This window comes from Thunnus maccoyii, chromosome 7 (assembly GCF_910596095.1).
Source record: "Thunnus maccoyii chromosome 7, fThuMac1.1, whole genome shotgun sequence".
NCBI lineage: Eukaryota > Metazoa > Chordata > Actinopteri > Scombriformes > Scombridae > Thunnus > Thunnus maccoyii.
This window is the reverse complement of record NC_056539.1, coordinates 20,962,277-20,983,005: the sequence shown is the minus strand read 5'-3', so window position 1 is coordinate 20,983,005 and position 20,729 is coordinate 20,962,277. Positions and strand designations below refer to the sequence as shown.

General features: G+C 40.2%; 1 protein-coding gene across 3 annotated transcripts in view; it reads left to right on the top strand.

Moving 5' to 3' along the window:
• Positions 1–20,729, top strand: part of ptprsa (protein tyrosine phosphatase receptor type Sa) — a 250,644-nt gene that overhangs the window by 134,078 nt on the left and 95,837 nt on the right. For all 3 annotated transcript variants that reach the window (XM_042417834.1, XM_042417835.1, XM_042417833.1), the window contains one exon: positions 20,033–20,221. In XM_042417834.1, coding sequence (XP_042273768.1) covers positions 20,033–20,221 — 189 coding nt within the window. The remainder of the gene's footprint in view (positions 1–20,032; positions 20,222–20,729) is intronic.

Here is a 20,729-nt window from a genome sequence, read left to right as displayed (position 1 = left end):
CAAGAAAATGCAGCTCCATGCACACAGACATACACACACACACACACGCACGCTAACAAATACAAACAAATGCACAGAATACCATACATTTGTACACACATGCAGAGCTTATACATCAACGTAATGCTGATGCACATATACCAACAAAGGGTCATGAAACTCACTGAACACATAAATGATCATAAATGCTTCCAGTTTTAGTAAGAACAAAAAAGAAAAAAAAAACACATTTCACTCAACGTAAAAGCAGTCCACATAGACAGGCACATGCATATCCGTGTGGTATGCATAGTCAGGGGTTAAATTGGGCTCAGCCTTGGCACATAGGCCTGCGCTCTTCTGTGTCATCGGGGGACGCTTAACTTTGCAGGTTAGTCTTAATAATTCAAACAGTGACTAAAACATGTTTCCTTTGCAGCTCTAGAGAACATAGGCCTAAAAGAACATCAGAACTTTCACTAGATTTCCCTTTTTTCTGTCAGTGGGTTTCCTTAAAAGCTACCTAGCAGATCAGCGACCTCAGTCACTTATCAGTCAGTCAGACAGCACAGATGGCAGAGTGATAGGTGGATGGCAAGGTAGGGAGAAAAATAGGTCAGAAACTGACAGGTTTAATACCAGCATGTAAATTGCTCTGATATTCTGCTTAAACAATGTTTCAAAATGATACTACAACTTTAATGGAAGATAGTTTGCCTCCAATCTTTGGTAGCTGTCACATTACGCTAGCTGGCAAGCTCCAGTTTGAGTTAAACTGTCAAACAAGCTAACAGTTAGCACGTATTGAAATTCTCTCAGCATTGTCAGGACCATCATGGCTTGAGCAGAATATCAGAGGAACTCAGTTTATACCATGGTTAGGTAATGCACACTATTTTAACCATTTCATAGCTATAACATTAATTAAGGAAAAGGAACTAGCAGACAGTTTAATGTAACTATTAAAAAGACTGTTCTATTCATATGACTTTGTATTATTATTCTCTCTTTTAGTGGAAATAGCACCATTCCTATATTTGACACATATACACAGGAGAGAGCACTTACAGGAAGATTTTATTGTCATCAACTGTAGTTTCGTGCACTGTGTAGAATGACTTTGATTATCGTTTTAGTGTTCAGAGCGAAGAGTTGTCTCACCTTTTTATATTTTATTTACAGTTTATCAAATGATATCAATCAGATATTGTAGTTTGTGCACACACACATGTGCACCCATGGCAACCCTGAAACCACAGAGCCCCCCAACATAACAAATCCCAATTTAACCCATGTGCATAGTCACTGCTTAGCACACATACACACACAGATACACACACAGAAGCTTGCAGTATACCAGCTTTGCGTGTCCTAGTGCGAACTCATGTAACATGACAGCATGTGGGCTATGTTTGGAATTTTAAAGGACATTAACAACAGCACAGTGATCACCACACATACAGGACACAGACATACTGGCAATGTGCATGCACATAACAACTCCCAAATATACTGTACACACATTAACTTACATACACAAAAACATGAACACCTATCAGGATGTAGGCTTTCTCCAACACACATATACTTTACAAACCCATTGACATTTAGTCATACAAATAGACATGCAAACAGACTGAACTCCATCTCTATAGTCTTTTTTCTACTGTACAGTGAGACAGACACAACCCCACCTTCTCCTCTCTTGTCCCCCCTGTGTTTATGTGTATGTGCATGGGTACGTGTTTTGGTGGCAATGGCAGGGTGCGTTTAGCATCAACTGTGACACCTCCTGGGCTGTTACTCCACTGCCTCAGCTGAATACCTAAGATAGGGGCCATCTGGCTCCAGTAAGACTTGCACACAGTCCTCTGGGAGTCCTTGGAGAGGGGCCGACAAGCGAATGAAGCACACTCTTGAGATCTGACACAACTTGCAGCTTGCTCTGGGTTTTTTTGTCACGGGATGTCATTTTTTTTGTTGTTTTTGTTTTTGGGATTTGCCTCTTTTTTCAGGCAAGTGTTTTGGTGTGTCACAAGGAAGGCAAAGTTGCCACCGGGATACTGGCAGCTCATGCTGTTGTGGGTAGATCATAGGGAGTTATCCTGCTTTGTGTGCTTGTCTTTTAGACTGCTGTAGTCTTTAGCTTTGTTGTTGCAAATAGACTCCCCCCAGAGGCTTCCCAAGGAGCAAAAGCTGTGATTGATGACAGTTGGTCTGATGTTCATTTTTTTTAATGTTGAGAAAGTTGTAAATATAATGTATCTATCCATGTGTTTGGAGAAACCACTGTTCAGAACACAATTAGGCAGGCCCAATCTCAAGGAAGAAATAATCGTGTTGGTTGAGTTAGACCTCAGTTGTGTAGCCATGTAGCTACAGTTTTTCTCATGAAGAAGCATTTAAGTACTGGATAGGTTGAACCAGCAGGCACCAGATACTCACCCCTGGTGATACACACACATATCAGCTCTGATGTCTGTGCTTACAATAAATGAGTGCTTGCTGCAATATACCAGACCTAGCCATAACCTTTATTTGCTGCCGTGCACCTTTGTTCACATACACACAGTCATGCTCACATCCTGCTTATTTTCATTTGCCACTCCCAACCAGGTGGAACCAATCAAACTTAACCTTCGATGTCTCTCATCACTCTCTTACTCTCTCCAAAAGCTTTCTAATCCTCTTGCTTTCTCTCTCTGTACGCCAAGTTCCATGTCTGGTTTTCATCCACAGCACTGATTCTGTAAATATATTTTTTAACCTACCCATTCCTCCTCTTCGTGTTGTTGTGAATGCTTCATGTTGAGGATGATTTGTCCCAAGGGATAGTAGACACAGGTAAATTTTAGGAAGACAATTAAAGTAGACAAGGTGCACATATGCAATACCGTCACTTAGACCAGACTTTAATGTCATTGTTCAGTTTGTGAGTGTTGGAAGAAGAGAATACGATACTGTTTCCATTTGGATTCATCCATTACCAACCATGTTTACATATGTGTTTACTTGTCAACATTGTTTATTATGTTGCTTGTACAAGTGGAGTTTTGTTTTCTTGTTGCACTTGGATTCAAGTTAGCAAAGTGACATGCGCCATTTCATTTCTTGGTCTCAAATAGACAGGAAACTCCACCTGTCTGACACAGAGCAACACTCTATCGGTCAGGTTTTGGAGCGCACACACTGATACCCTGAGGGGAGTGGGGTGTAGCGTGCCTACTGTTTGATCAGACTTGCTGCTAATTGGCTGCGCTCCCGAAGGAGCAGGTAATGGTGAATTTTAATGGGTCAGTGCACAGATCAATCCCAGTGAAATCTGGGTGCCTTTTTATCGTGGGAGGGATGAGAAAGGGCAAAATGGGGGAGGGCAGTGGAGGGGGCAAAGAGAAGTGCAGTGATGAGATGGGAAAAATTGAGAGGCAGCAAGAGGGAAGGAGAAACCGAGTGAAAGTTAAAGGGACAGAGACCAATCAACCTCTCAACCAGTAGTGGCTCCAGGTCAAGTCTTAAGACATTCTATTTCCTCCCTTTACCTTTACTTTCTGTGCTCCATCTACCCTTTACTGTCTCACTCACACAATATCTCTGAACCATTATTTTTTATACTCCATTTTCTTGCACAGTTGTTACATGTCTTTCTGCCTCTACCAGTCTTCTATCTTTGTATTTCAGTGGGCTGTGTGCATGTGTGTGAGTAAGTGCAGCCTGTTGCAGTGGATTAAAGCAAGTGGTGTGTGGTATGTGTGTGTAATCACTAGTGTGAGTGATACAGCTATCTATCAAGCACATTTTAATGGACAGTTTGAAAAGCTGCAGAAAAAGTAAATTACAAATTCAGATACATTTTATAGGCTGACCTGCAATACATGCAGTAGTATGGTTTAGAAAAGAAAAAATAGAAAATATGATATAAAATAGTATTTCTTAATGTACAGTGTGTTGCAGAACTGAAGAACACCCTACATAGAGGATAGTCTCTCATTACTCGTATAATTCCTTTATTGACAAACATATTTTAAGCATAAAAAGGCTTTTGATGTGCTGAAAAAAAGGAAAGATGCAGGGAGGAGACAGGTGGAGACGAATGTTGAAAAAGGTTAGGCTCATGTTACATTAGGTCATGTTATGAACTGTTTTGTTCTCCACAGCCCGTAGAGAGTATGATTGCAATCAGAGTTAAGAGAATGTGACATTTCTCCTCATATGTGTGATTCAAACCGTTTGGTCCAGATCTTAAAAGTCTGAGCCCAGGCTAAGACAGAGTGGATGAGACCATCGGAGAAAAATGAAACAAGGAATAGACGAAAATAGAGAATTTATCTTCCTTTCTGTTCGTTTCATCACTATTTTTTTATGTATCTGTACCAGCACAAACACACATTTAGGTTGTTGAAATATTCCCTTCTGGTTCATTCATCACCCTTTGGGTTTTTGTAACATCTTAAAATTACATTTTTTCCCACAGATATACGCTTGTCAGAGAGAGAAAAATACACGAAACTCTTCTTCCCTCCTAAAACTTACTTTTTGCAGATGAAAGTTTTTCTGTTTTTACATTTACTTTTTTTTTCTTTTGCATTGATTTACTCCTGGTCAGTTTTTCCTCTGTCTTTTCTCTTTGTAGTGTTAATGTAGTGCTGTTTTGGTGCTGAAGGGTTGAATGCTTATTCTATTGTGTTTATTTTAGAGGGAGAGGTGAGTCCAGGGCATCGGGCAGGATGGATGAAAAATTAATAAGACACATAGTGAAACATGAGCAGATGTGTGTGCGTGTGTGTGTGCGTGTGTGTGCGTGTGTGTATGTGTGTGTGAGAGAGAGAGAGAGTTAGAGGTAGTTTTCTGATGTGTGTGCAATTATGCATGGTTGACAGCTGGTGTGTGACAGTGTTTTTGGTGTGTTTTAATCTGTTCCTGTGTGTGTGTGTGTGTGTGTGTGTGTGTGTGTGTGTGTGTGTGTGTGTGTGTGTGTGTGTGTGTGTGTGTGTGTGTGTGTGTGTGTGTGTGTGTGTGTGTGTGTGTGTGTGTGTGTGTGTGTGTGTGTGTGGGAGAGAGAGAGAGAGGGAGACAAAGTAAGGGAGAGCAAGAGCTAGCAGGCAGTGGCTGCCCTGTAATGAGACAGTGAAGAATAAGCTTGGCAGTATCAGCAACAGATCTGGCTGTTCTTCCTCTTCCTGTCCGCCTGCCTCTGAGGTGACCTCTACCCTCTTCAACTAGTCTCCAACACCTATAGAGAGAGCAAGAAATATAGGAGAAGAAATGCAGAGAGGTGGAAGGAATAAACAACAATAGAATAAAGAACTAAATGAAGAAGAAATAGTATATATATATATATATATAGAATGAGTCCATCAACTTGTACTTCTGTTGTACATGTGAGATTAAGACAATGAGCACAGTGTTACTAGACTGGGCCAGCAATGGAAACAAGCTACACACTCGTAGCCTCGATGGAAAAAAGATGTGTTCTGCTAGTACACATTCTACAGTATCCATTATGGTCTACTTGGCAGGAAAGCCTTGTTAAAAATATGTATACTTATGTGACGTTTGGACGAAAGTGTCCACCAAATTAGACAAAAATGCCAGAATTATTGAAGGAAAAGAAAGAAGATGTGGCTCTCTTAACAAACCCTGAGACCCTGACATAACTATATGACTAAGTCTACACTGAACTGATGCTAGTTGTTTCTGCCAACTGCATTATCTAGTGTGGCCCTCACAAACAAGTCAGTTCTCATTCCCAAGCAGTACTCACCGCCTCCTCCACCAGTGAATAATACATTTGTTTAGTGAGGTAAGATCTACACCCATCAGCAGAGGCTACCTCCACATAGTGAACCCATTTTTGCATGAGACGCCTGTCAGTGCAAGCAATGTTTTTTTACTAGCAAATAGTTAACAGTATACTCTCCCTGTCTGTGCACAACCACAATAATTAATCATTTTAGTTTGTTTTGTTGTTGTAATGTGGCTCTTTTGGCTGCCTTTACGTCATACATTTGTGGATGGAATGTGTGTGGAGAAAAGTTCTTGTTTTGTTCTGTGTGGGTGCTTATGAGGTGCTACTCCTTGCTGTTTTAGGATTCTTTAGCTGTTATTGGTGTTTTTGGTGTATAGGAGAGGGCAAGCTTGGCTGAAACAACAAATCAATAAGTGGCTACGTTGACCACGTGGATGGCCCTCATGCCCCTGATCTCTTATTGGAGGCTTAAGAAGTTTTGTGTTGTCTCCTCCGAAATATTTCCTTTGCTGTCCTTCAGTGACTCTGACTCTTCCTTTCCACTCCTGGAAAATATCTCTCTACCCACCTTTCACCTCACCCTGCCTCCACCCTGCTTCATACCTCCATATTGGCATTTGTATGCCTGCCAGACTATTGTAAGTCTTCTATCTTTATCACTCTGTCTTTCTCTCTTTTAGAAAAAGTTCCCTCTAGAGGAAATTCACTCAGATGAGAGTTTATGGCCTCTGAATCCTTTGATCCTTAGAACCTGTAATGCAGTAATCATGTGCGATTGGAGGATGAAGAAGGGGGACACAAGCTGAGTGGTAGCAAGGAAGATAAAGGAGAAAGAGGGAGAGAGAAAAGAGATGCTACTGATGGAGCGGGATAAGTGGAAGGAGCTGGCCTCTAGGTATGGGTGGCTGGCTCCTGAACTTTCGCCATCAATTTCATATAATTCCTGCTCAAGTGAAGTAACCCCAGCCACCTTAGACATCTAGCCACAGGCAATATAAGACACTAGGGTAGAGTAAAAAGGAGGGGGAAAAAAAGGAAGAGATGAAGAGGAAGGGAGATGGAGAGCGAGAAGGAGAAGTGGGGGTAAGGTCTGGCTGATTGGTTTATTACTGGCTAGAAAGTTTAGATAAATGGATCCTTTGTCGCAGGAACGATTCGGCAAGGAGACTAAATTGAAAGATCAGTGTCTCTGAGACACTTTTACAACGATAAGCACTCACTGGTTTTATTGTTCTGGTGATTCAACATGTGGCAGGTGATACCCTCATGTTTCCTTCCAGCATATTGGGTAATTTTCATCATCTGTTCCTTAATGAGAATCCAGCAATGGCAATACAGATTTTTTTCTTTCTTTTTCTTTCTGTGTGTAGAACCACCAATACTATAAATGTCACTTATATATGCTGTATGGTGGCTACAAAATATGATATATAATGTATAATATAATTACATATCTGTTATCATACAATAATAGCAAATCATTTCATAGTAATTTATGATTTAGACCAATTGTAATGTGATGAAAAGTTGTTTTTTTTTAAATCAAATATTAGTTTCATATTACATTGTGTTTGTTGTGTTTTGATAAAATAAGCATGGATAACATGATGATGACATGATTATCATTATTTGTTTTTTTTAATAGGTCCATTAAAACAAATGTGGCTTGAACTTTACCATAGTAAATTCTATTGGTGGGTGTAGTTTCTAATCAACCTGACAAGTCAACAAAACAAAAAAAGTAATAAAAAAAATACTGCTATTAATAATTATATTTGCTTTTAGGTGCCGCAACTCCTTTACAACATAAACAAAAGTGTGTAATGCAATAATAACTTCAATTATATCAATATAATGAAATACTTTTCATAATAATTTTCCCAAAATCAAATCAACCATCCATACTATACCTGGATAGTACTTTTGCTCCACACCTAATCAGGGAAGGAGAGTTGGGAGAAAGAGGTGATTCCTGATGGGAAAAGCAGTGGAGAAATGGTGTGAGTGGTGACCTTTGGAGTGGCCCAACTCATGCATAAAGAATAGCAAGGGGATATGGCCTGAACCACCAGCTTCGTGCATATACATGAGCCACCAGCCCAGGTGACTAAAGTCGTACAACACAGAGGTCGTGCTGTGAGCCCTGCGGGCAGAATTGATAGGACTTAAATCCTGTTATGCCGTCAGGGGTAAAAGTTTGATAGAAAGCTTTACGACAAGTATTTCTTACAATTAGTATTTATTCCATGACGGGCAGATACATCTCAGCTAAGACAGAGCAGAGTACAGAAAAGACTCATATGCTCCTAAAGGTGTCATACGTCTCAAACAATGTATATAGCTACAGCTCTTTAAGAGCAAGATTTTGTTGCATGAATATTGTTGGAGCATTGTAATTTGAAGTGAAATGTAAGGTGTACTTATTAGAGGGACAAATGGAGAATGAGAGTGTGAAAGAAAGAGCAGCCAGAGAGAGGCCAGTTGGAAGATGTTATCCAGGACTTCTTCATGATTACAAAGCTTGTGTTCTGGAGTGCAGCCCAGATCCTACTGGATCTATCAGCAGCTGTTCATATTTAAAGAACACTGTGGTCTTTAGCCCTTAAAGGGCAACACCTCATCCAACATGTGTTGCTCTAGCCTCTGTCCTCCCCTTCTGCCCACAAACCCGTACATCCACATTTTCTGTCGCATCCTTTGATTGAAATACATGCTCAAACTCATTTCTCTGAAGCATCACAACTCTGTGGGAATGTTTATTGTTTTTCCTGTTCATTTTTGTTGCTTTTACTTTCAGACAAGAAAGCTTGACCACTTACCAATTTCTCTATCGAATGCTTTCATGCTTTACAACAGGAAATGATGGTGAAATTACAGCTGAGGTCTTCTGTTGTCAAATTTTCCTCCTAACATTTCTGCTTGTTTCTCAGCTTATCAATATTCTACCCACAACCTTTTGGTCTTGTCATCTTTTTAAGTTACTTATTTATCCAACACTCCAACCGTTCTCGCCCTGGTGAAGATCCACATCCTCTGTGACCCCTTTTGCCATGTCTGTTTGCCACCTCCACATCTCACAGTAATACAGCAATTAACAGGCAGTCATTTGACTGGCTCTCTGCTTTATTCCAGCCATCACATATTCATGTTGTTCTATTCACTCAAGGTGCCTCCAAACCTGTCATTAGTGGCTTAATTGCACTAAGCTAATGGCCCACCAAGACAATGACCTCCCATCCCAGCCCCACCCACCCACCTTCCCCAATTCCTTTTGCAATTACTTTCCATTTTGATAACATGGCTCCTAGCTTCCCTCACTCATGTCTCTTCTTCCGAGGATGCTCCTCCTCGTCAATAGCTCCTCACAGCATGGATGCAAGAGGGTAGATGCAGGGAAGAGACGTGAGGGCGGAGAAATTTAATTCACTAAACGGGACATGATCACTCCAGCATAATTTTGAGGAGATGGCATTTACTCATGCTGCACATCTCAACTGTCAAACCTGTAAAGTAATTAAGTGACAGTAACAGTTTAAAAGGAAAGTACTACTGATTATGGACCTACTGTGGAGTCTGACCATCACAGAATGTGACTGATAGAAATAAGACAAATGGACAATTAAAGTATGTTCATTACTGACAGATCAGAACAGAAGTGAAGGAGCAATAAAAACATTTATAAATGTTCTAAATAAAATCTATAGCCTAATTAATTGGTGAAAGACTACAGTAGGTCTGAGGTGTTTTTCAGCCTCATGCTGATATTAAAGGGATAATAATAACATGGCTTAAGAAGAAAACATAAAGTGTTTTGCTGATTCATTCAATGATTTAGATTCTACATAAATGTAATATTCAAATTTTATGAATGAATATTAATATCTATAGAGCTGCCGTTGGTTTTAAAGACATTCTGACTGAAACAGTGTTGCAAAAAAACTTCTACATAAAGTGGCCTTTCTTTATACATCCAAGCCCCTCTAGGAGCCTCTTCTCTCCTCACACCTTGTCTCATCTGAGACACATTTAAGCAATTGGAACATCCTTTATAAGGGTTGACCTCGATCAATTTCAGTCTTTGTTTTTAATTTCTGGTATTTGTTTGGTCAGATTAGTTGCTTAGGCAGGAATGGCACAGTGTAGCAGCTCAGCCCGCTCATTCCCTTGTTGATTTGGCCCCTGGTTGCTTGGCCTGCTTAGAAAGGCCTTTGCTCCGCAAGTCGGGAGTCCAGACGCTCCCACACACATAAGCCCTGTTAACACATTGAACCTATAACACAGCAAATATCTGTGAAAAGCAGTGGTTTTTGGAATTTAAGTCTCCTGGAGGAGTATTCTCAGTTATCACACTGGCTGTTCAAACTATGAATTTTAAACTTATGTTGCAGTTGAATGACTGTTTATGACTCAAACTTGATTGCCAAATTTATTGGGCATGCTGCGCTCTCATCAATGTCATCATTGATTAAGTATGACATAAAATTATGCTGCCTAGTTACAGCGACTGACAGTATCCAAAACAACAAAACTTTTTTGTCACGTACTGCATAGTCTTTAAAGATTTGCTTATGCAACTAGACACTGGTCAGTTCACAGTAGATTCATTAAAGGAAAGTCTGTCTCCACTCTCTTCATCAATCCGCAGCAGTCATGCTGCAGCAGACTCCCCGGCTGCAGCGCCTCTCTCTCAGCATTGTTGTCGATCTTTTGTCGGCAAATGAGCGGGGAGGTCTGAGTACCGGCAACATGAAGTTAAACATTGTTCATTTGCATATACTACCCACATTGTAATGATACAGTGCTGGTTGAAAATCGGCAAAGTTTTCCTTCCATATTTGTATATATTGTACCATAAGCATGTGTGCATGTAAACATTTCTCAATGCTTATTTATGTTACTAGTTCTGTTGTAGACAAATTTTCAGAGCAATTTTCATGAAATGTTGAATTGTTAGGACAATAAAGTGCATGCATGAAAGGGACCATTCATACTCATAGCATGTACCAATATACCTACGCTGAAGGTCGTACTTTAGGTGAGTAAACCATAGCTGTTCTCTGCAACTGAAAGAGATTGTATACATTACATCCTTTACAACTCTCTAACAATTAAACAACAGATGAAGTCCACATTTTGAAAAGCTGTATAGTAGCATTGCCACCCACACTGTATGGTAAACTGACGTCAGCTTTCAAGGTGCCCACTGTGCTCCCACACAGTCCCACCCTCCCAAACACATGCATACACACTTTTACAGAAACACACACGCATACTCAAAACCACCCACCACTAAACCTGACCTGACTGGTTGACGTTTCTCTACGGTGAGGCACTTCCTTTAATGGCCCCAGCCTCATCTCCTGTCTCCCCTGGAGTTCGCCTGTCTTACCCCAGACGCCTCAGGAGCCTGACAAGACAGAGAGACAGAGCGAGAGAGAGGGAGAGAGAGAGAGAGAGGAAGAGAGAGCTTGATATACTTCCACAGGCTGAGACGGATAAACAGAATTTTTTTCCCTTTTATGTTTTTTTTTTTCACTCCACCTCTTCTCCTCGCAGGCAGGGGATTGTTGGAGCTGTCCTAGACAATTACTCCTCTCTCTTGTCTGTGCTGTGTCTATCATGGTGGCTCACCACATCAGGGGAAACAGCTTCTATTGTACATTTTTCTTTCGAAGACTGGACCCTGGCTTCCAGCGTTTAAAGTCACACTGTAGGTAGAGCAAAGATGACATGTCAGCCTATGTTGTTGAACCTTATTATGGAGAGACTTGTCAGAAAGCCTTTCAATCAGCTGAAAAACATGTGCTTAGGTAAAGCAATAAGAATCACTGTGACAGAAGAATGATGAAAATCCGTCTCGCATTTTTCTACGTTAGATGAATGACAGCGTGTGCCTTAACTTTCAGTGCAGCTTTGTTTCATTCATGAGTTGTAATGAAAGTCATGTATTCAAATAATGCAAATCTTCCCGCTCTTCTTAACACAATGTAACTTGATTCAATCAAAATTTGGCTCTGATCAAAATAGCACAAAAAGGACACATCACTACTCACATTAGGTATTATTCTGAAGCCTTTCCATGTGATCACTATCTTTCTAATCTACTTTGATAAGTAAGCAGACATTTGAAAGCCTTGTGTTCTCAAAATAGTTCCCTTCTGTGCCCATAATGGACTGGAAATCATGCCCTGTGCTAAATACTATTACCCTGCTTAGGCTTAGGGTAAAAAAAATGTTTCCTGCCGATTGCTATCTGTACATTGGTTTCTCTTTACTTGTTTTTTTTCCTGGAATTTGCCATCAATTCTTCACTTCCTTGATTCTTTTGGCTTTCACATTTGACAAAACTGTGGCCGTAGCTGCTACCTGTGGTGGTTGCTGCCATTTGTTCTCCAAAATATCCCCCCTCTTGGCTGCTATCGTTCTCTTTCTTTGGCAAACAAGCTGTCTACTTGCTGTTTAGCTCAGTGGTGATGATGGCTTTATGAACATGGCCTAATATGGGCTGTGTTCAGAATTGGAGGTGGCGTGGAAAGTGTTTGCAAGCCGCCAACGGTCGGAACTGTCAGAACAGTCCGTTTGTGTGACAGACAAGAGTTCTTGCCACTCTCACACATTTCCATTTTAGCATTTTACCAATTGAGCCACTTACAATGTGTAGATAAACAGCATGACTCAAGGACTACTTAACCTAACACCCAGCTGCTGTGGCCATCAATCCTGTGACCTCCGCCTTACAGGACGTTCATGTTAACTATATATACAGCACACATACAGTACATACAAAAGTAAAAACACACGTACAGGACATACAAAAATAACCTACATTTTTATTATTCTTTCTTAGCCCAAGATAGCTAAAAGGTTAAACAACACTTACCTTAAATTCAAAAGTAAACTGCATGCCTCTGTAAATTTATATAAAACACCAAGAAAAGAAAAGCAAATAAATGGTCTACCCTGTGGAGTCTTCATATGGCCAGAAATCTGACCCAACAAACTAATTTTGCAGAGCAATAAAGAATGCTGCAAAGTTCTTTCTCTCTTGCTTTCTCTGCCTTTCAATGTCCCTCACTTTTCCCATTTTTTTTTCTCTCTCTCTCATCTGGTCTTTTAGACTGTTTCTCTCGGGTTGTATTTTGGAAATTTGGATGTAAATGTTGCCCTTGGTGACTAGATGTGCTAGATGTGGAGAATACCAATGGGACATCAAACGTCTTTCCGGGAACAGAGCAGTGGGGTAGAGGTTGAGTGCTGGCTGTATAATAACCATTATTCAGCTGAGATGGCTATCCGGAGAGGGCTATCGGTGCTGGGGCCAGAGACACTGTGATTAGATTTCCCCTGTGTTGCTATTCTTCTCTGTCCCTGGAATCTCTCTGTGTCACTGTTCTCCTATATTCCTTTGTATATCTCTCAAGCAATTCAACATGGATCCCATTGGTCATACAATTCAGGGAATGTCATGGAAAGATGCATAGAAGATAGGGAAATAACAAAAATTTCTTCAGCTTCCATTTGATTTGGTTGTATACCATCATCACAAATTACCAACCGTCAAACACAGACAAGAAAGCTGCCAAGGGAAACAGGCGGGGGAACTGTTTGGTTGGAATAAAGTACACACATTCTTTTCAATAGCTGGTGGCGTTTATCTGCTTCACTTCACAGCATAACCAAGCTCACAAGAAAAAAAACAGATATACCTCTTTCTCAACAAAAAGCACTCTGAGTCAGGAGGAAATGTTTACTTTATTTTTAGCACTCAAGCCTACAGTCACTGGAATGAGAACCATTTAGAATCACATATTTGTTCCACATTGGCGTAGACTCAGTCATAACAGGGCACTTAACCAACTTCTAATAGACACATTTTGTTCTGACGTGAGAAGAAATTACGGGAAAAGTGATTCCAAAGTGAGTCAACATATCAAACATTTTATTGATTATTAAATACATGTGTAGACCATTCATGCCCACTTACATTTCAAAAAATAGACTTCTCAAAATACCCCAAGTGTACCCCAGCTGTACTTCACGCAGTCCCTCTCAAATCAGGCACTCTTGTCTTGTCTCTGGTCTGTTTGATGTGAACATTTTTTGCTGTGCTGTAGATGCAGAGCAAATGAAACTCGATTGTCCGGAGTGCGAGCTGCTGGGTCTGCCCATTAGTTAAACATCTATTTATTCAGATCACATTTAAGTGCATGAAAGAGAGCATGCCATCGGTATTCTTCATCATCTTCAACTATGTTTATCATTCTCTCTCCCTCTCTCTCTTTCTCTCTTTCTGTATCTATCTATAGCTGCTAATCTTAACCTCCCTTTCTCTCTCTCTCTCTCTTGCTCCTCCTCCTCCCCCCCCCTCCTCTCTCTCTCGCTCTCTCTCTCTCTCTGTCTCTTTCCTGGCAGTCCCTCTGTGGTATTAATGCACAGATCTGCTTAAAGCCTGTGTCTCTATGCTGTAGCGCTGGGTAATCAGTTAACCTGATTATGCTGCTGATGAAATTAAATCATTTCAGTAAGTGAAAATAATAATATGAGTAATAGGTGCGGGGGACGGCAGAGCACCCCACGGCATTTGCTTCAGTCCCAGCCAGTCGGGTTTTTACCTCTCTCTCTTTCTCTCTACCTCGCCTATCTCTTTCCACTCTGTGAGATAATTTGTGGCTCAGAGCAAGCAGCACTGAAGGCACTGTGTCAGAAATGTTGACACCAGATAAAAATGGATAGCATGTGAAATATGATAATATAAAGATACTTATTCAGTATAACATTCTGACTAGTGCTCACACTGCCACAGTTAGTGGTTCCGTTCCTTGTGTAGTGTACTTGGCAGAGCAGAACACTTAACACACTACGGTTAAGTGTCATGTGTAATACTATATAGCTAATTGGGTAAATGTTACCAGCATTATGAAAGTGACTGGTACTAATCTTTGTGTAGGTCAGAGGGTAGAGAGAGGCACTGGAACTGTCAGACGCAAGGGTTAAGTGCTCATTGAGTATAGCATAGGTTGGACGTACTATTCATAGTGCGGTAAAGTACATTTGATAACACAGTATCATATTGTATGTGCAACAGATGGTGAATACTATGTAATTACGTTGCTATATAGTGGGTATAGCTTAGTAGTAGGAGTTCCAAGGTTATACTTTTCCCCAGGACTACTCATTCATCAGTATACTGTATGTTTTTGCAACTCTGGAAACAGTGAAAATGCCCACCAAATGGTATATAATCACAAACCCCTTTTGTATAAAGCTGTAAGACTTTGGTACAGTTATGTCTCTACCAGACTTATATTAGTTAAAAAGAGATGTGAATCACTGAAAATGGGATTAGTCAGGAGAGTTAAATGAGTCTAAAGGACGGACCTTTTAAGAGGGCCACACTTAGCATGATAGAAAGCACAATGCGACAGGAGGCATGAGTCGGCAGATTAACAGCCGGACAGTGGCTAAGCTAACCAGAGGCTGATTAAAGGCTTTGCACCTGTCACTTGTGTAATGATATTAAATGGTGAAGCGAAATTAAAGACAATTATGGATAATGATGGCACTCAAGCCAACACAAAAAAAGCCAAAGAGAATGACAAAAATAAGGTCAACTGCAGCCCGTAGGAGGCTTAGCATTGGAGTCATCAAGCCAGCTGTTGAATGGATTGGACATTAAATGTACTGCTTGTCATCACAGTGACCCTCAAAAACGTCACTGTTCTACCTATTACATGACTTGAAAGCCTTTTCAAATAAACATATGCATTGAGCAAATTGTGATCTTTGAAGCCTGTCCAGATCCTGTTGAATAGTTTGAAAAGTATATACATATTATGTCAAATAATATACATTTGTCATTGTTGATGACATTTTTTTTTAACAGATGAATGTTTTTTTTATTTTTTTCATTGGATTAACTGCAGAATGGTCTCAGTGGTGTCTTTGCAAGGCATTTGTCATTGCTGCTTAAGTACTATACATCACAACAGCAGAGACGGCCAAGCTGAGCTGCCCAGATGCCAGACATCAGCATATGCCAACAAATAGACAAGCATGGACCGATTTTCAGATCAATGGGATGCATCAAAAAGCCTTTTGTAGCACTTAAGAAAATAAGGTGGACCAACAAACAAGGCAGGTTGCATGCTGGGAAGATTAAGGTTCTCTTTAAGCGCCGGTTGAAACCAATGTACATGTGTAGTAGTTTTGTTGTTTTTTACCTAATGGGCGAGGGTTGTTTTGATATTCTTCAAATCAGGAAGATGATAATCAGATAAGGTTAAATTATATAGTTTTGTTGTTTTTTCTTTGTTCCCATTTTAGTGGTAGCATTTGCACAGTAATAAAGAAAATTGAATGTGAATGAATGTGTGTGTGTGCGATGTGCAACAAAAAAAAATCTAAAGTGAAATTGTATTTAGAAAATCCTTGGCACAATTCAGTGTGTAAATGTAGTATGTGGTCTCATAGCTCTGTAGTATGATTATTATTGGCCTAAGTGACAAAGGCTGCTCTCGGCAATATAAACAGTGACGTTGTCATTGACAAATAGTGTACTCAAATTGATTCTATTTAGCCTGTGAAGATCTGTCATCACAGAGAAGAGCCAGTACACATCATAGAAATGCAATTGCTATGCTATTATCGGGGACTGGCCATTTGGGAATTCTAGGATACTATCAACCCATGTCATTGGTTGCCTTCTCCCCTTCACAGTCAGGCTGGCTAACCCTGAAGTAACACTCCCTCGATGAGTGATCTATTTATTTTTGCATGGCCGCCTTTATTGACAGAGCCTGTAAGCTTCAGGGGGAAAGATGCTATCAGACTCCATTCCTGGGGATGTAAGTAACCAGCATACATGCCATTTATTCAGGAAAGGCTGCCGGTACTGTATCAGGTCAGAGCAGCTGTAACGATAGCATAATCTCCCCATAAATCTGCCATCCCTGCTCCTTGTTTACTGCTGTTTTGGTTGGTTTGTTTGTTCGCCCAGCTTTTTCTGCCCTCCCTTGCTCCTTCAGGCAGATTCCTTCTGTCACTTGCCTAATTTCATCAGTCTCAAATCCACTTACTCAGTGTATGTTTTCAGCTTCATTACTGTAGTCTGTGCAGGCCTCTGTTTTTACACCGTGAAGGCAGAGTTAATGTGATGGGAAGCACAGATAGGCCTCAGCAACATCAAATATATCAGATGTAACATCCAGAGAGCAGGCCAGACCTACCCTTACCAGATATCCTTCTCCAACAGGCAGCGCTAGCTAGAGGGGTAAGAGAGTGCAGCACCTTTCATGGCATGTTTTACATAGATCATTGATGACACACAGAAGAAGGAGTTTGTGAGAACATATTGCTCTGTCTTGTCCTGAAGTTTCTTAAGTGAAGTGTAGACTTGCCATTGCTTTCCCAAGCTTCAGGGGAACTTGGTAAAAAAAAGATTATACAGGGGTGATCATTAATAATCAATGGAGAGGATACAGCATGGAGCCTAAAACAGTGTAAATGCCTGTTCTTCCTTGAACCTAGCACTGAAATATTCATCGTGGTCTGCTGATGTCAGCCTTAGTTATAGGTAACCTGTCTGGACTCAGTTTTGAGACCCTCTAGTTTTTCCAAGATTCAATATTTCTGAATGTGAATACATATGAACTCACCGCCCCTCCTGTCCACACAGATCCAGTGCATAATCTAAATGCATAAAACAACACAGTTTTGTGGTCTTGTCTTTATCCATCTTGGTGACTAAAGAATAAAAAAACGTTTAGGGCAAATGCATTAAGTAATCTACATTAAATGTTCTATATGTGAGAATTGTGAACCAATTTACATGTATTTATCGTTTTTTATTGCCAATGAGTGATCGGGTTGAAACGGGACTTTAAAAATGAGATTTTCCCCGACTTTCTCGGTTGTCTGGAACAGTCTGTGGAGTGATTTCTATATGAAGGACTCAGGAAGGACTGACTGATTTGGAACGAGAGACGCTTTGCTGAAACACAGAGCAAAACACAGCATTGGTGATCTTTTATATAATTATGAGAAGTGTAAGCAAGGAAAAAGACATCACCTGCAATACTCTTGTGCTGCTGCTCGCTCACAAGCAACAGGATGTTGACTGCAGCTCACTTAAAGGCCGCAAGTGTCACTAATGAGAAGGAAGTTCTGATTCTTACAATCAATAATATGCATCATCCTGAAATTCTCCCTGTCTTGTAGCCTTTTAAATTGAATAGCTTAACTGACATGACTTTAAATGAGACAACATCGGCCAAAAATGAAGATTTTTAAATAATTATCACTTTAATCCATCTGGATCTCATACAGTTTTATTTGTATTCATCAGAAAATGTAATATAGAATAGTTCTCCCTTTCTGTCCATTAAAGGCAGACAGAACAACAGTGCTTTTAGAGTTTCTAAAATTGACTCAACTTACTGTCCTAATTTTCCTCAGTGTAGTGCTCCCTGGGTGTCGACGACACCACCATGATTTCTGCAGAGTGGACATGAGGTCATTGGCTCTCCAGATGAACAGTGACCTCTGCCATGCCACTGGCCAGCATCTTAGTCAGTCAATCATCTCTGAGTTGCAATGTGGCCTTGGGCTTCTGATGCATATTACTGCGCTGGGTACTTCCCCCTCGGCTCCCATCATCTAAGAATGAGTCACTGCTCTGGCTCCAGTCAGGGTAGAGGCCAGGCGTTTTGACCCATGGGACTAATTGCCCCAAAAGAGCAGGGAGTCTGCATAAGGAGAACAATGACCATAGAGTGCACTACACTGTCACCTCTTAACAGTGAAATGATTGCTCAATCATGCATGATTATTAGCTGCAAGGGTAACACAGTCTTTGTAAAAAAAAATAATACAAGTGCTGGCTAGTGTGATGGTTCTTGAATGAACAGCAGTAATAACTGCCAAAGAGGTTTAAATCTCACCCTTAACAACTCTTGCACAATTAATACTAGAATGAAACCTAAGCCACATATCTGCATTTCACATGTGTGCCGAACCGTGGGGGGCGATATCTACGGATCACGAATCAACTATGTTCCGTTACACTTCTATCAAGACTGATATATTGGGGGTCACAGTGTGTCCTAACCAAGTGGTGCTTTTGCTTAGCTCTGTGAAACCTCAAATTTACTTGAGTGTCATTTATTTCACTGAATGTGGGGAGACTGGATGGAAAAATCACCAAGATTACCAGGCTTTTTCTTTTGGTATTACTTTTCACTCTATTGGCTCCCCCTCCAATCTTCTATTAGCATTTAAAGCCATGTATTTACCACTTGTTATACTGAAAATACACTCTAGGGGCCAGTGTCTTCTGTAAGGACAGTTAAACAAGACACATGGTTCTTAACGGACAAGTTAGTTGACAGTGGGAATGCAGTCTGTGAGCACCCTGTTAAAGGATGGTTTATCTAACTCTTAGAATGCCGGCTCATTTTCTGAGAAAGAGAGGGTGAAGGAAAGCATGATGCTTAGGCTATTTGTCTACTCATATTCCCAATGTGCATTTGTCTCAGTGGTCAAGGGTAAATTGGATTACAACATTTTCTGAGATAAAGCAAAATGTGTAATGTTTATATGCATCATTAGACTTAGTGGACAACCTGCTAAATTTTACATCTTTGTGGGGACTTGGGAATGAGATTGTAAGATTTTCAAGGTTTGTAATAACAAAGTCAATATTCTAGTCTATTAACCTGTATTAATCCTTGGAAAATTATTATTATTAGGTACACATAATATTATATTGCACACAGTTACCTTCTGACATAAATTTGGTATTTGCCATGAACACTGTATGTAAGTTCTCTATTATGTTTTCCATTGGCCAGTACTTAAATTAACAATAAATTTGACATTTCATAGGTATATTCAATGGTATGTTATTGCTACGGTTGCATTTTATTTCTGTAGCACACTTATTCAAGACAGAAGTTACACAGAACACAGTTAGCAGTTGTTCAGAAATGTCACACCCAGCCGAATCCTACATGTGGCAGCAAAATAATGTACATAGATCCTCTTCCTAACGAGTGTGTGAAAAAGACAAGATATTGTGAGATTTTAAATGGATTCATCTGATGTACTTGTAAATTTTGTTTTTTCTTTTTAAATCTCTGATGCTAAGCAGGCCCTGAAGTACATAAATGTATTTTGTTTTAGTTTAGTTAAATTACTAATGTGTTATCACTAAATGTTACTGAGTACCAAAATTGGAAAAAAATATGCTTAAACATGAAAAGTAACAACTTCAAATATCACTTACCTTCTCTTTTCCTCTTCTTTCCACAGAGGACCTACTCCCACCAGGCTTCCCTAACATTGACATGGGGCCTCAACTCAAAGTTGTGGAGCGCACTCGAACAGCTACAATGCTCTGTGCCGCCAGTGGCAACCCTGACCCAGAAATCACCTGGTATAAAGACTTCCTGCCCATTGACCCCAGTGCGAGTAATGGGCGAATCAAACAGCTACGCTCAGGTAAGGAAAGCTTATGCATATTGCTGCCATTTTTCCTTTTGTTAACTTAACCACATGAGAATAGTTAACATGGTTGTCTTTTGTGTTTTTCAACTAATGTGGCAGCAGCGCTTTCTTTGTTCCCAAATGGTTGTGAGAAGTTTGATTGAGAACACTTTGGGAGGTTTTCATCAGATTCATATCTCCAGCTTGGGAACACATCTTATGATGTGTTCATTACCAAAAAAAATTGTATAGTAATGGACATATCACTCACTTAAACAACTTATCACTTTCAGGTGGAGACTTGAGAGACATATGATAGTATTGAGGTTAAGGGTTAAAGCCATAGTGCTATGACCACGTTGTTATAACCACAGATCATCATGCACGAGATGGGTTGAAAATGACAAGTAACGTTTGAGAGTGTAACATCAGTAAATGAGGTCAAATTATTCACAACATCACAGAAGTGTGTCATAGTAGACAATGAGGGCAAGGTCCACATTCTACTGATAAAACTCAGTGG